Here is a 14,938-nt window from a genome sequence, read left to right on the forward strand (position 1 = left end):
CTGCCGCCGCGCCCGGCTCCGCGGCCGCCCCTGGGGGCCGGGCCCGGCGGCTCCGCGGGGGCTCGCGGAGCCGGGGAGCCCCGCGCTGCCGCCACCGCCAGGGCGCTCCGCTCCGTGCGTACCCGGGGTCCCCAACGGGGCTGTCAGCGGCGCCGCAGGCTGCGGGCCGGGGGCGCCGCGCTGCGCAGGGCGGCCCGCGGCTGCGAGGGCGGCCCTGGCCGGGGGGCTGCGCCCGGAGCGGCCGCCGCGGCCGCGACATGGCCGCGGTGTCGGCCCCGGGGCCGCGCCCGGGGTCCCCCGCGGCCTGCACCGTCGGCCGGGCGCCTCGGGCGGCTCTGCCGCGGCTCGCGGGGCCGCACGCCTCCGACCCGCCCCTCGGGGCCCTGCCCGGCACCTGCGCGGAGCCCGTGGGGGCCGCCCGGGGCCTCCCTGTGGTCGCCGCGCAGCCCCTGCCGCCGTGGAGCCGCTCAGTGACTTCGCCCCGAGAGCGGATGGCGGGAGCGAGGTGAGGTGGCTGCAGGCCCGGGCAAGCCCTCCGGTTGCTTTTTTCCGTTCCTCGCCGCCGCTCAGGAAGCCCCGCCGATGCCCGGGGGCGCGGGGCGTCCCGCCGGCCCACGCAGAGGTCACGGCGGGTGCGGAGCCACTTGCCCCGCTGGGCCCGTGCCCTGCGGCCGCAGGGCAGGTGCTGCTGCCCCCATCTTTCCCGCAGGGTCACTTGGCTTTGAATGTTGTGTCGGGGGAGCGTGAAGCAGCGCGAATCCCACGGCGCTCTGCAGCGCTGGCACTGCCCGCGGGGCCTGCCCAGGTAGTGCCGCTGGGTAGGAGCTTCCTTCCCTGTCCTTGCCTTTTGTTTCCCTTGCTGGGCTGCTTTGCAGAGGAATTGCAGTTTTGGCCCAGCTGTTGCAGTCTCAAACACCATCAGAGCAGATTTTTGCATCTCTTCCCTCCAGTAGGTCTTCCCTGGAGCAAATAGGATGTTTCACTTGAGGCTTTTGACCTCTGACCGGGCTGGTTTTGTGCAGGGCTGCGTTGCCTTCCTCTCCAGCTGGATTGGGGGAAGGACTGAGCCCCTTCCCTGTGAAGCTTAGTGCCGACCTCCGTTCGCTTTTGGGAGGTGAATTGTGTCGACTGTCCCCATGTTGCTGCAGCTGCCGAAACCTGCAGGTCGCTGCAGAGCCCCCGGCTGCGCCACGGAGCGCAGGAGCGCTGCTGCCACCACTGCCACTGCCCCAAGGAGCCCCCCCGGCTGCATGGGGCACAACTGCATCCCAGCAATGTGTCCGTGCGCTGCCTTTGTTGGCAGGGTGGTGGAGGGATGTGTTGCCCTCGAATAAAGAGGGCCCAGGGAGCAAGCCGGAGGTCTCTCTGGTCCATTCTCGCTGGGGGAAGTTTGAGGAGAGCATCTTGGACACAGAGCCGTGGCTGCTCGTTGCTGCATATTGACTCATGCCTCTAAACAGAAATGTCAATCGCTCTGGTGCCGAGAGCGTGGATGCAGCCCCTTCCTACAGGCTAGTAAAGCTGCATTAAAAACTAACCCGTGAGAATCTGCGGGAACCAACACGCTGTTTCCGGTGGACGAACGTCCCTCCCTCAAGGACGGTGCCCCTGGGCTTTCCCGCTGCATGTGCGGCGCTCCGCTTGGGAGTGCAGACCTTAGCCCGCGGTCCGAGTTTGCCTCCCCTGCTCGTCCTCTTGGCGTGGGGTGCTCCGTGATATGTCAGGGTTAGCCCCAGTGCTCAGCAATAATATTATTATTTTGGGCATCTACTGATTTCTCGTGGCTTAGTGAGCACTCAGCTGGGGGATGTCTCATTTTCCTGACTACTTTCTACTGCATCTCTCCCACAGGAAGCAGATCTCTGCCACTTCCCCACTCTAGGAGTGTAATCTTGCTATAATTTCCAAGATTTATTCTTCCCTGAGAGATGTTTAACATTTTCTCCTTAACAGCTTCTCTAAAGGCATTAAGTTTTATGGGTGGCTAATACAAAGCGCTTTGCCTTAACGGTTTATTCCAAGACGGGCTCACATGATGGAGCGAACTCAAGCGCGGCAGCGGGGCCGGAGCTTAGCCACCCCAAGTGGATGGTAAACGCGTGGGCACGTGAGTTCGTGGATCCGAGGCTGCTCTGGCGCCGTTTCCCAAGGTAAATGTGCGGGCACACGAGCTCACGGCTCCGAGGCTGCTCCGGCACCGTTTCCCGACATAAACGTGCAGTGCAGGTGCGCGAGCTCGGAGCGCTGGCACTGGGAAGAGCAGTGCGTGCAGGGACGAGGCCTCGCGACGCCTGGGAGCCCGGCCGGGCGCGGGGCCACTGGAGCAGGCGGTAGCGGGAGCGCCTTGCCCCTCACAGCCCCTCTTGCCTGGCCGGGCAGGGCGCTCGACCTCTGCCGTTCGGGGCTCCATTCCAGCTGCGGAACCGGGGCCGCGTGGTTGTGTTTGCGGATCGAGACGTGCGAAGGGGGGCAGGTGCCCCGCGCACAGGTGAGTGGAGAGGCTCCGTGTGCGGTGCCAGGGGCGCTGCGGAGAGCAGCCTTGCGCGGGAAGCCCCCACGCCGCGCGCGTGAGGTCTCGTTTTGCTCCCCGCCGTTGCCGGCTGGCGCCACGTGTTGCGCGTGCGATGGGACAGCACTACAGCCTGTCCTTATATGGGCAAATGCGGCCGGCGGCCCAGTGATCCCCCCGCGTGGGGCTACTAGTCCTCAGCACGGTCGCGGTGGCCGCAGCCAGGGCCGCGGGAGATGCCTGGCTGCCATGGCTGCACTTTGGCACTGAGGGGCCGCAAGGGAGGCCAAGGAGTGTGGTGGGGGCTGCGGTGCTGGGCTGCCCTGGACGCGGCACTTCCACGCGCTCACAGAGCCTCACGGCGCGCCGGGCCGTTGCCGCGCCACAGCTCTGCCGCCAGGTGAGCACTGATGTGCTCCAGGGCTGCTGCTGAGAGCCGCCTGGCAACGATATCGTTAACCCTGACAGAGGAATGCATTCCGCACGCCACGGCCGTCCCGGGGTCCCCTTTGCCCGCAGGGCTCCTGCTGCACTGGTGTCGGGGTTTCCCTGCATTTTCCCTGTTGCTGTGAGCGCTGTGGCCGTGCGCGGGTCTGCGCTCTGCTGCTTCTCTGGCCCCGTATTCTTCCTGTGGCTGAAGGTCCTCCTTGGCGAGGCCGGGCCGGCAAGCAGGGAGCTCGGTGCTTCCTTCGGGGTGACCGTGGCTGCAAGCAGATGGGAGTGAGCATGTCAGTGGAAGGAAAACATGCAGAATATTTGCGGGCATCCTGCATGTTTTTGCAGAGGCGTGGGATCTGTGGAGCGCTGTTGTGCGGTAGTGGAAGAAGGTAGCGTCTGTGTCGAGGTTACTGCAGCGCAGCTTGGAGCTGGCGCGGGGCGCTCCGTGTTCCCCCAGCTGCATTCGATGGCTTCAGCATCTCACGAGCTCCTCACCACGCGCTCAGGCAGCAGCGGGGGGCTTCACTGCAAAACGGAGTTTGCGACGTGACCGTGGCCTGAACCGGCCCTGGAGCAGGACTGGGGCTGCCTGGTGGGGGATGCCCCGCTCGGCTCGGCTCTGCTCTGCCGGCTCCGGGTGGCGGGAACGGCCACACCGACTGCCTGGGGATGCGGAAAACCCTCTGGGATGTGAGATGCCCCGGGAGCTGCCTCGGGCTTGCTCTCCTGTGACAGAGGCAGCGGTAACTGAGGGACTTAACCTATGGGGTCTCTGCATGAACAGTCACTCCTTAGAATTTGCATCCCTCTGTTTTACTGGGAATAAATGTTTGTTACACAGACTTGGAAGATTTTTGAAAGAAGATATGAAATCTCTCCTCAGAAGTCATGAAGGTGGCTGGCTAGCCGAGTCATTCGCTTGTGCTTATGTGCTTCCTATTTTTTCTTCCCTTTTCAGTGCAGTTTACCATACGCTCGATGGCCATGTTTAAGGTGAACCCGGTGCTGGTGGTGGTGGGCAGGAAGGAGTGGGGTGCGGGGCTGTGCGTCACCGTGCCGTGGCAGGAGTTGGGGAGGCCGTGGTTCCCCAGGAGGCGTCAGTGCCTCGCGCCGCTCAGAGACAGAGTGAGGGTTCGTCCTGGGCATGCCAACAACCGTGGAGGTTGCGCTGCAGGTGCCTTCGGTCCTTCGGAGCAGCGGTGGCCAGTTGCTGAGTCTCCTCTGCCTCCTCACCCCGAGCACGGCATTTCTGTGCGGAAGTGCGGAGCTCTTCTGGCTGGAAGCCGGGCCCAGATGGTTTGGGGAGGATGAGGGGCAGACTCCCAAACGTGGCAGGCCCAGCGAGGCTGTGGGTCGCCCTGGGGGCCAGCTCCCCGAGCCCTGCAGCGACATGCGGCACCTGGCACCTGTGCAGAAAGGGGCAGCTGTGGCCATGTGGGGACGTGGTGCTCATGGGCTGCGGGCAGAGCTGGGCAGCACCTCTCAAAGTGCTCCTGGGCTCCACTTCGGCTACTGCCCCTGCTGCCGCCCAGCCTGTGCGCGGGCATGGGGCTCTGCCGGAGCTCCCGCTGTGGGCGCCTCTCGCAGGCCGGCTCCCCGCAGGCCGGGAGCGCGGGAAACACTCGCTGGGAAGTTGTGCTTGGGAAGCCCTTGGAAGAGGAGCCGAGCTTCACGCAGGCAAGTGCTTGAGACGGGCCATGCGAACCTGCAGCCGTGGGCCTGCTCGCAGATGTGTGCAGGAGGAGCGCGCTCGGTGCGGGGCTGTCGCGAGTGGGGCTGCACGGCCTCTGTGTCGCCGTGTGTCGGGGGAGAGCGATGCCGTGGAGCCAGCAGGCGAGGGGGACACGGGGCCGCTGGTGGGGACACTGGGGGTGATACCTGCGCTCTGAGTAAGTGAGCCTGGCTCTGGGAGGGTCCCCGACAGCTGCCGGGCTCCCCGGGAAGGGGCTCCACGGGCCCCGCAGCCCTGTTCCTGCTGCTGGGGCAGGGCGGCACTGCACGCTCGGGGCAGGGCGGCACTGCGCGCTCGGTGCCGGGGCTCTGGCTGGGCACCTGGGGGGGGCTGTTCCATGCCACCTCCGGCAGCGTTTTCTTTGCAGCAGCCCGGGCAGGGCTCAGCACACTTGCTGCTACTGGGGGTGTCAAGGGCTGCCTGTAGCTGAGGAAGCCTCGTGCAGCTCGGAGGCGAGCGGGTGCACGTGGAGAGCTGCTGAGTTTCTTCCTGATGAATCTCCTTGCTCCTGTGCTGGAGTGGCTGCTTGACCTGGGGTGAAAGTGGTGCAAATGTGAGGAAGCGGTGGGGTTAGGCTGGCAAATAGCAGGTGACTCCAAGAGGTGATTAACACCGGGCAGCAAGGGGCTGGTGGGGCGTTAGGCAAGGATCTTTGCCTGGAGGAGACAGGGAGGATCGGCAGAGGAAGAGCTTGGGGAGGATGCGCGCCCTGCAGCAGGGTCTCTGCGACCTCCCAGCCAGTGCTGTCCTCGTGCCCTCTCAGAGGGAGGTTCCTCTGGGCTGCTCGATGTGTCTGCAGCCAGAGCTCAAGGCACTTTGCGAACGCTTCTCTGTCCTCTGGGCAGCCGAACGGGAAGGTTGGGTTTTATCCCCATTATGCAGCTGGGAAAACAGAGGTGAGGAGCTCTGATTGCCTGCGGGATGACGAGATTCTGCATCGCGATAGCCCGAGTTCGCAGGGCGGGAGGGCAGGGGCTGCGCAGCCACAAGGGCTTTCCAAGTTCTTGTTGGGCCCTTTTGAGCTCTGCAGCAGTGACCGCGCATGGGGCTGGCCGGGGCAGGCCGTGGGCCCGGCTGTGGGGCTGCCCAGTGCTCCTGCCACAGAGCTGGGTGCTCTGGCTGCGTTGTGGGCCCACGGGCATCAGCCAAGCCCCGCGGCCCCGAGGGTAGCTTGAGCAGCCTTGGCGCCGCTGCCCACGCAGCGCAGGGCGCGTGGGTGCCGGTCCCAGAGCGGCGCTGAGCGTGGGGCAGCCAGGAGGCACCGTGAGTGCCTGCAGCGACGCTGAGTGCGGGGCTCTGTGCTTCCAGGCCCTCTGCCCGTGGAGAGTGATGAGTTTGCGCTCGTTTTGAAGCAGGAAATGAAGCGCCAAGCGGCCCAGGTCTGGGGGGGCTTACGTGCGTGCCTCTTTGCCTCACTGGAAGGCCGAGCTCGCTCTGTGTGTTGGTTTGTTTTCAGGACTTAGCCAGCCGGTAGTGATGCAGAGGGGCTTGCGGCACTGTGGGTTTGCACAGCAGCCCCGAGGTGTCTGCAGTTGGCCTGTTCCCCGCGCGGCCGTTCCCACCGCACTCGCAGTGCTCTTTGCTCGCGCTCTGCCCGGCCTGGCTTGTTTCTGTGCGTTCGTGGGGATCCTGGACACGTGCACGCGGGGAGGATTGCTCAGCTGTGGAGCCCTGGCGCTGAGGGGAGGCCCAGGAGCTCTGCGGCCGCACATCACCCTGCCTCGGTCCTCGCTGCTTTGCCGCCGAGCACCCCAGGGCCTGGGGGGCGTGGAAGGAAGACACGGCGATGATGGAGAAGCCAAGATTCATCAGTGTTTGGCTGCCAGGGCTGCTAAGGGCTAACCCAGCGCATGGCGCTTGGCCGTGTTGGAGCACGTTTGTGTTCAGTGGGGAGCCAAGGCCAGCAAACACGGCGGCAGCATGAGGGGCTGCGGGTTGTGTCGCTCGCGAGGGCAGCATGTGGCAGCCATGTGGCCCTGGTGCCGTCCCTGATGCTCCCGGTACGGAGCATCCGGTGGGTGCCGTGCAGCCAGGAGCCCTTCTTGGGAGCTGTATGACGTGGCTGCGCCCAACGCGAGGACTTAGGCGGCAGCGTGGAGCCACGGGTGACGGGCGTCCCTGGTGCGGAGGGCAGCGTGCTGCCCTGCTGCCCACCCTCCTCCTGCGCCTCCCCGTCTCTTGCTCTGCATTTCCTCTGGTTCTTGCCTTGCCCGGGTTGAGCATCACAGTCTGCTGGATGGAGCGAAGCTCGCTGCACGCTCGTCGGGAGGCAGCGGTGCTGGGTTCACTCCTGGTGGATGCAGCTGCGGATGTGGAGCGGGACTGCTGCGCAGGGGGCAACAGGGACATCCCGGTGCTCTCCTGCTTTGTGCTGCTCCCCGAACTGGGGACGTTGTGGGCTGAGCCAGCGCGCGGGGCTGCAGGAGCGTGCGCCCTGCGGGGACATTCCCTGCCTGCACGCGGTTCCCAGCCTGCGGCGCTCAGCAGCGGTCCCGGGAGGCTGCGCTGGAGCGGGGCCTGGGCTCAGGGGTCCCCAGTGAGGGAGCCGGCGGCGGCGCTGCACTCCATGCACTCCATGCTGTCGGCAGGGCATGGCAGCAGCGGTGCCTGCGGGATTCCCTGCGGCGTCCGGCCCGGCACGTTTGGGGGCGGCAGACGGCCGTGCTGGAGCGGCTCCTGGGAGTGGGAGGGTGTGGAGCAGCACCGGCAGCTGTCCTGGGGCAGTGACAGGCCGCTGGTGGCCAGTCCTGCCCACCCGTGACACGCGTCGCGGTCCCTCTGTGGGCAGCGTGGCCCACGCACCGGGCAATTCGAGCAGCCCCCCGAGGCGCTGGTGCCCGCAGTGCTGGCAATTGCTCCCTCTCTGCGCCCTAACGATGAAAATGCCGTAAGGACAGGACACGTTCGTGGTGCTCGAGGCTGTGCTGCGTGGCGCCCGCACCTCCCCAGGCACCTCCTGTCCTCCCGCTGCCCGTCCCTGGAGCTGCAGTGCCACAGGAGCACTGAGGTCACCTGAGGTTACGCGGTGGCGCTTGGAGTGCCCGGCACTCGCGCAGTGGCTCTGTTGCAGCAGAGCTCGCGTAGCAGCCGGAGCCGCGCGTGTGCCCGGGCCCCTGTGCCGCGAGCGCCCCAGCGCCCAGCCTTGCCGCTGCTTCTTCCCTCCGCCCAAACCCACCAGCTTATTTTTAGCTTGGCAGAGTCACAAGGCGCGTTTCGCTCTGTGTGCCCGTGGTGCTGCCGGCGAGATGCAGGGCCGAGGAGGCGGCCTGCGGCACTCGTGCTGCGGCGGTGCCTGGAGGAGGATGTGGAGGCGGCGGAGGCAGCTGCTCGTCGGGAGGAGGGGGCAGGCACCGCGCTCTGCGCTCCCCCCTGCCCAGCTCGGCCTTGGCTGCCTGCGGGTCCCCCCGCGCCGGTCCCGGTTGGAGCGCGTGGGGCCGGTGGAGGAGGGAGGGCAGCAGCCGTGGGAAGGGAGGGAGGAAGTGAAGGTGAAGCGGAAGCCGGAGGGATTTAGGAAGCTGCTCTGAGGAAGGATGCCCTGAATGCAAGATGTGGCAGTGCTGCAGTGGGGGAGCGCCGTTACGGAGCCTGCAGCTGGGCTGAAGGCCTGCACCCACCTGCGCGTCCCGGCGAAGGGTGAGGGCAGATGCAGGAGCAGCGCTCAGCCCGCCTGCTCCTCAGGGCTGCACTCAGGACGCACCAACATGACATCCTGGGGGCCCCGCTGGGCTCCTCCTTGCCCAGGTCCCTGCGCTGGTTACCCAGGAGGGCTCTCCCAGCTGTGCGACTGCCCAGCTCCTGCGTTTCGCCCTTTTTCTGGGAACTCACGAGGGGCTTTGGGGTGTGAGAGCCCGGCATCAGCATCCCTGGGAAGCAGGGCGATGTGGGGCGCGCAGGCTCGTCGCATCACCTCCTCAGGGTCCCCAGGCTCCATGCTGCACATTGGGGCACTGGGGCTGCAGGGCCCGCGTGGCCGGGGCCAGCAGGGCGTGCGGAGCGGCAGCCCCGTGGCCAGTGTGTGGTCACGCTGTGCCGAGTGCGGCTGCAGTGATCAGGTTCAAACTCGCACCGTGTCGCAGCGGGAAAGTCTTCGCAGGGCCTCGGGCTGGCTTGTTTCTGTAAGGTTTCAACAGGATCAGGTGTCATTTTTGAGAAAGAGCTTAAAGAAGAGCGGAAAAGTTGTCTCTCTCCTCTGTCCTTGTAAAAGCTCCACCAGCCTTGTTTGTGTAAAATGCCATCAGTTCCTGCAGGGAGCCCGGATGGAGGAGAGCCATAGCCTGCTTTTGGGCTTCCTGACCTTCCTTTTGCACCCGACCTTTGTGTTGAGACCGGCCAGGTGGGCTCTTTTTCCCAGCCCAGGTGTTTGGAAGCCTCTGCTTTGCTTTGACAGCTCCTTCCTGGCCCCGCTCCAACCTGAGTTGCTTTATGTGCAAATTTCTTGACATATATACACATATTTAAGCCAAGTTAACTCTTCTTGCCTCAGCGTCAAGCCTCCAGATAGGGACTGTACCGTGTTCACTCATTTTCCCCGTGTCCCTTCTCTGTTTTCCTCTGCCCCGTGCCGGTGCTGCCTTCTTCCCGTTGCAGCTCGCAGAGGAGCGTGGATCCTCGCACGGGGCAGCACCTCCTTGCTCAGCGCAGCCATGGATGTGGGGCTGGTCCTGCTGCCCCGGTGGGCAAGAACAGCGGCACACAGAAGTCTTGGTTCCCACCACCCCAGCTGAGGGCTCTGTGGGCTGCGCGCACGGCAGGGCAGCGCTCTGGAGCCGGCGTTGTGCCTGCCGTAAGGACGCCAGCCCTTGTAGGGCCCTGCTGCTGGCACGGGGCTGTTGGGCTCCCGCATGGCTTTGGCAGGTGCCCAGCAGGGCTTTCCCGCAGGAGGAGCCGGGCAACGGGAGGTGCGAGCGGGGAGCCGCACGGGGCCAGGTGCTCCCTGTGCGCTGGCAGCAGCCGCAGGCCCCACTCGGGGTGGGCGGCCGTGCGGGATGAGGCAGCGGGTCTGCGTGAGCTGCCCCCAGGGAACTGGCGCGCAGCATCTCCCGGAGAAGTGTCCCCAAAGGGCAAGGGTCTGGGTGCAACCTGCTTTGAAATGCCCCCTTGCTCCTCTTGGGACCAGCAGGCCTGTGAAGGAGCTGACTGAGACGAGCACTCTTCATCCTGCTCCTCCTCCTCGGGAGGCTGCTGCCCGGGGCTCCCAGCCTGGCTTCACTCCTGGAGCACGGTGCGTGTCCGAGGGGCCGTTCCCGGCACGGCAGCGCTGCAGCCCTTGCCCCGCTTCGGGTGCAGCTGGCGGGGGCGGCGCCGGGGAGGACACCGGGGAGAGCAGGGTGGGCGCAGAGCTCCGCACGGGGCGTCGCAGGGCTGAGCTCATTCCTGAGCGGGGAGGTGGCACGTCAAGGGCTCGGAGCTCCCCTGAGCTGCTCCTGGTGGGTAAAAGGCATCCCGAAGGGGTGTTTCTTTCAGTGCTGTTGAGCGGGTGCAGGCCAGCAAATACTGTAACTAATTTTTGCCAACTCAACCCTAAGAAGCCCTTGGTGTCCGATTTGTTGTCTCTCTTTGCCTTTCTCTGTAGTCCTGCTGTTTTGATGGTGCTGCAGGGGCCGTGTGCTAGCAGGATGGGGGGAGCTGGGGATGGTGCCTGGGCTCCCAGGTGGTGCTGCAGGGGCGCGTGGAGCGGAGTCGGGGGAGACAGGGAGTGCCCGGGATTCCCAATGGAGCGGGGCCCTCAGAGATAGGGAGGATGCCCAGGATCCCGGGCGGAATGGTGCTGTCAGAGACAGGGGGCTCCCGGAATCCTGGGGACAGCAGCGCCATCGGAGACGGGGGACGCCCGGGGTCCTGGGCGGAGTGGGGCCAGTGGAGACAGGGGGCCCCTGGGATCCCCAGGGGAGCGGGGCCGCTGGAGACGCACTTGACTCTCACCTCACGGTAGGCCCTGGCACGTGGGGGCAGCGGGGGTTGCGGGAGGTCCCCTCGGGCCGCGCTGGCCGGGGCTGCAGCTCCTGCTGCAGGAGCTGGGTGCGCTGTGCAGGGCTGCGGGTGGAGAGGTGGCTGCAGGAGGCTCGGCACAGGGATGCGTTCCGGGCGCTGAGGCCGTGCGGGCAGGAGGCGCAGAAGGGTGGCCCTGGCTGCTCTCCAGGCTCGCCACGTCTCCCCAGGCCTCCTTGTTTGCCCATGTCCCCGTGGAGCAGCGTGTCTCGCCAGCTGGGCTGCGCGCTGCCTGCTCTCCTACTGCTGTGTGCGCCCGTGGCCCGAGCCTCCCCGTGCCTGCGCCGCCATGCGCTCCGTGTCCTCGGGTGCCCCGCGTGCCTGGGGCTCTGTGTTCCCGGCGGCCCCGCAGGCCAAGGGGGCTCTCCTCCTGCGGTTTTAGGCCAGCGCCTGCTACTGCTGCAAGCGTTCCTCCTGCTCCTTCACTGCACTAACTTCCTCCCCCAAACTCGTGCGTGTCAGAAACGCCGAGCGCAGTAGGGTTGGGAAGGAAGAGCAATTATTTTGCTCTGGCCGGCTGGGGCTGCTGCCGTCCTCCTCGTGTTTCTCGCAGCCCGTTTGAAGGCTCTTTCCTGCCCCTGGAGCTTGGTGAGCTGCGCTGCCCCATTGCCAGGAGCGGGGCAGGGCCTGGGCTGCGGGGCTGGCACTGCTGCTGTGCACGCTCCCACGTATCCGCGCTGGCAGGGCCGACTCCCGGTGCCGCCTCCTCCAACTGGGGCTAATGACCCCCAGGCGGGGGCCGCGCAGGCGGGAAGGGGACAGCGCAGACACGGCCGCACTCAGGGCTGCCACTGCTGCGGGCGCGGGGCCTCCCCAGGGTCCTGCTGGCGCGAGGGGCGACATGCGGCTTGTGCACGGCTGGCTCGTGCCCTCATCGAAGCGGATGTGCCCCGAATTGCGTGATGGCTGCGGCGGCCATGGGGCAGCTCTCGCCATGGGGCAAAAGGCAGCGTTTGGCTCCGCTCTGCTGATCCCCTGCAGTACAGCGAGATGGCTGCGCATACGGGCTCAGCCCGCGAGCTTGGGGTGCCCATGGGGAGGGAGCGGGGAGCTCTGGCTGCCAGCGCGGTACCCGTAGGGACAGGGAGCACTGTCTGTCCGCGCAGGGCCCCTGGAGCTGGATCACTGGCTGCCCGTGGTGCCCATGGGCATAGGGCACGGAGCGTTAGCCGCTCGCGTGGTGCCCAGCACCAGGGATTTTGCTCCTTGGTTGCAGGTGCTTTGCGTGTGCTGAGAACGTGTGCTTCCGTGTGAAAACCGTCAGCTCGTTGGGAAAATTGGACTGTCTTGTTGGAGATTAGAGGTGCTCCCTAATCTGCAAACACTTAATTAGCTTGGGAGCGGCCGGTGGAGCGGAGCTGCAGTGGGGGGGTGTGCGCACGGGAGCAGGGCTCCTCCAGGCTGCAGCGCTTCCCTGCAGGATGCGGGCCGGGCTCCTGTTGCTGGAGGAGCCGGCGCCGGTGCCCTCCCGCCCATGCCCTGCGCGGGCTGCTGCGTGGAACGTCCTTGCGCGGGCTGCAAACGGCCAAAGTGGCTGCGGTCTGCAGCCGGCGCAGGGATAACACGACCTCTTGGGAAAGGCCTGAGGTGAAGGAGGGAAGGCGCCATCATTAGGGTCCCTCTGCGTCTGGGGATGGCTCTGGCGCCGTGGTGCCCGGCCCTGCCCGCACCTCCCGCATGTGGGGCAGGCGCGCGCCCGCGGCGGCTTCTCGGGGAGGCTGAGGAGAGCCCGTGCGAGCGGCGCTGCTGGGTGGTAGGAGCAGGGGCACGGCCGGGGCGCGAGGGGGTGCCCCCGTGCGGCCTCGCTCGTCCCTCTCCTCCTGGCAGCTCTTCTTTCGCGGCTGCCGTCGGCAGAGCGGGGCAGGGCTCGGCAGCGCTTGTGTGCGCTCCCTGCCTGGGGAGCAGGCGGATCCGTCGCCACGAGGAGCCGTGCGGCTGCAGCAGCTCGGGCAGGGGCGGCCCTTGGCCTCCTCCTGCGCTGCCCGCCACGCTGCGGCATCCCATCCCCGTCCGTTGGCCCTGTTCTGCTCTTTGGCAGGGCCCCGTGTGATTGCTGCCCCCCTTTCCTGGGGCTCTGCTCTGGTGACCCTGCTGCTGCAGGGGCTGCTCTGGGTGGTCCGCAGAGGTGCCTTCAAGCTCAACCCTCGTGTGGCTCAACCCTCCATGTAGGAGGTCGGGAAACCCCAGCACCGCCGCTCTTTGCTGTGTTTATTTTGGTGTGTGTGTTGTGTCTTGCAGAACTAACATCCATCCCAGATGGGATGATAATGAAAATACAGACAAAAGAAAAGCAGGTTTGTGACCCTCTCTCTTCTGCAGCTGGTGCGTGGTGACAGGCGGGGCCCTCTGCATGGCCAGTGAGGACCTCAGCTTTGTGCGGTCATGGCCTTGGCCGCACCTGAATCTCAGCCTGTGTGCTTGAGCACGGTGGGCAGTGTTTGCTCGGGTGTCCTTGTGCGGGCAGCGCTCTCCTTCCACAGTGCCGCTGCTGGCCTGCTGGCTGCAGCGATGGTGCTGCGGGATGCAGGGAAGGGCACAGTGGAGCCGGGCCGCAGGCTCTGCAGGAAGCGCATCCGCCCTGGATGCCCTCTCCCGAGGGCCGTGTGTGCCCGGGTGCTCCCGGATTTGCTTCATGCTTCATGCGTGCGGAGCACCATGATGTGCGGGCGAGAAACCTGCCCGCAGCCCTCGGAGCGCGGGAAGGAGCCGCTCTGCGCTCGGAGTTGCTGTGTTGGGAGGGCGTCTGCCAGAGCCCTCTGTGTCCCTGCCGCTTCCAGTGGGACATCACTGCCCAGGCGCCTGGTGAAGGGATGGCAGGAGTGGGGCCGGTGCCTGATGCCGGCCGCGCAGGCGGCAGACGTGGGGCCAGGAAGGTGGGTGCCAGGAGCAGCCACGTTAGCAGTATCCCAAAGATAGGGAAGCGGCCGGAGCCGGCTCTGACAGGCAGGAAGGGAGCCAGCTGGAGCGCCTCTGGAGCCGCTGTGGCAGCGGGTGCCCTCAGTGCCTGCTGCATCGCATTCAGGGCTGCCTGGAGGGGTCGGCGGCCCTGCGCGGGACACGGCACGGCCCGGGCCGTGCTCGCCACTCCCTCCCGCCGCAGGCAACCCCATCGTTACGTTAAAGTGTATCCCAAAAATGTGAACTCACTGCAGCCCTCACCCCAGAATGGCACGGGGGGATGGCTCAGAGCGCAGGGCGCGCACAACTCCCTGGGCTGCAGTGTCAGAGCCTGCCGCTGCTCTCTGCCCCCGGAATGGCCCAGGAATCAAAGCGCTCGCGTGGGCACCCAGGCACGTGTGCGCAGGAGCATGCACAATACACGTAAAGAGGCTGCTGGATGTGAAAAAAATGTGCTTATAGTAAGAGAAAGAGCAGGCTCCTGGAATCTAAAAGCCACTGCACAGGATTAAAGCGTGGCCGGCAGGAGCAGCCCTGCGGCGGGGCAGCGCCGGGCGCCAGCAGCTCGCACGGGATCCCGGGGAGATCCATGCGTGCGAGCGCCATCTCCGTGGCCGGCAGCCCTGGCCTGGCTCCGCAGCCCGACGGGCACCCTCGTGCCGCGACGGGCCCAGGTGAGCCGTGGTGCTCCGCACAGCTCCGCCGCGGGACAGCGGCCCCGTGTGCGCGGGCACTGCCGGCTACAAGGGGCAGGGCCCTCCTCTGGGCCGGGCTCCCCCGCAGCGGCTGCCCTGGCTGCTGCCCAGGCAGAGGCAGCGATCCGGCCCCACGGGCTCTGGGAGTGGCGTGGCTCCCCCGGGAACCGTCGCCAGGATCCCTAATTGGGGCAGCTTGCAAGATCCCGGGAAGAAGGTGGCTAGGGCTGGGGCTGAGGCTGCGGCTGGGGCTGAGGCTGGGCTCAGCCAGCTGGCTCGGAGTGCGTCCCCACGCGCTGTCACCGCGCTCCAGGCCCGCGTGGCTCCACGTGCTTTGTGTGTGCTCTGTGCTGGCTGTCCGGAGCCAGGGGCTGTGGGGGCTGCAGAGCTGCGTGGCCTCCCCGTCTGCCCGGAACTGCTTCCCGCTCGCAGGCTCCTCTGTGCACTGCTCCTCCCCGCTCGGAACGATCTCAGGGAGGCGCCGGCAGCCTTGGCCACATGAGGCTGGCATCCGGGAGGTCTCGCTGCCCCTCTGCCCGTTGCCAGCCTCCATCAGCCTCTCCTTGGGATGCAGAGAGCTGCTGGGGCGAGTCCAGGGAAGGGACCCCAGGGTGACCAGGTGGCTGGAGGATCTGTTGTACGAGGAGAGGCTGAGGGAGCCAGGAGGAGAGAAGGCTT

The 14,938-nt window shown here is 66.5% G+C and overlaps 1 protein-coding gene across 1 annotated transcript in view; it reads left to right on the top strand.

Annotated features, from left to right (window-relative positions):
• Nucleotides 1-257: 257 nt before the first annotated feature.
• The window catches only part of CHD6 (chromodomain helicase DNA binding protein 6), a 55,713-nt gene continuing 41,032 nt past the window's right edge, over nucleotides 258-14,938 (top strand). Inside the window, exons 1-3 of the mRNA XM_088536037.1 lie at nucleotides 258-505; nucleotides 2,358-2,488; nucleotides 3,906-3,980. Coding sequence (XP_088392163.1) covers nucleotides 258-505; nucleotides 2,358-2,488; nucleotides 3,906-3,980 — 454 coding nt within the window. The remainder of the gene's footprint in view (nucleotides 506-2,357; nucleotides 2,489-3,905; nucleotides 3,981-14,938) is intronic.

The sequence above is a fragment of the Tinamus guttatus genome, unplaced genomic scaffold (assembly GCF_059628265.1).
Source record: "Tinamus guttatus ecotype Peru unplaced genomic scaffold, ASM5962826v1 Tinamus_guttatus_pri_ptg000650l, whole genome shotgun sequence".
Classification (NCBI taxonomy): Eukaryota; Metazoa; Chordata; class Aves; order Tinamiformes; family Tinamidae; genus Tinamus; species Tinamus guttatus.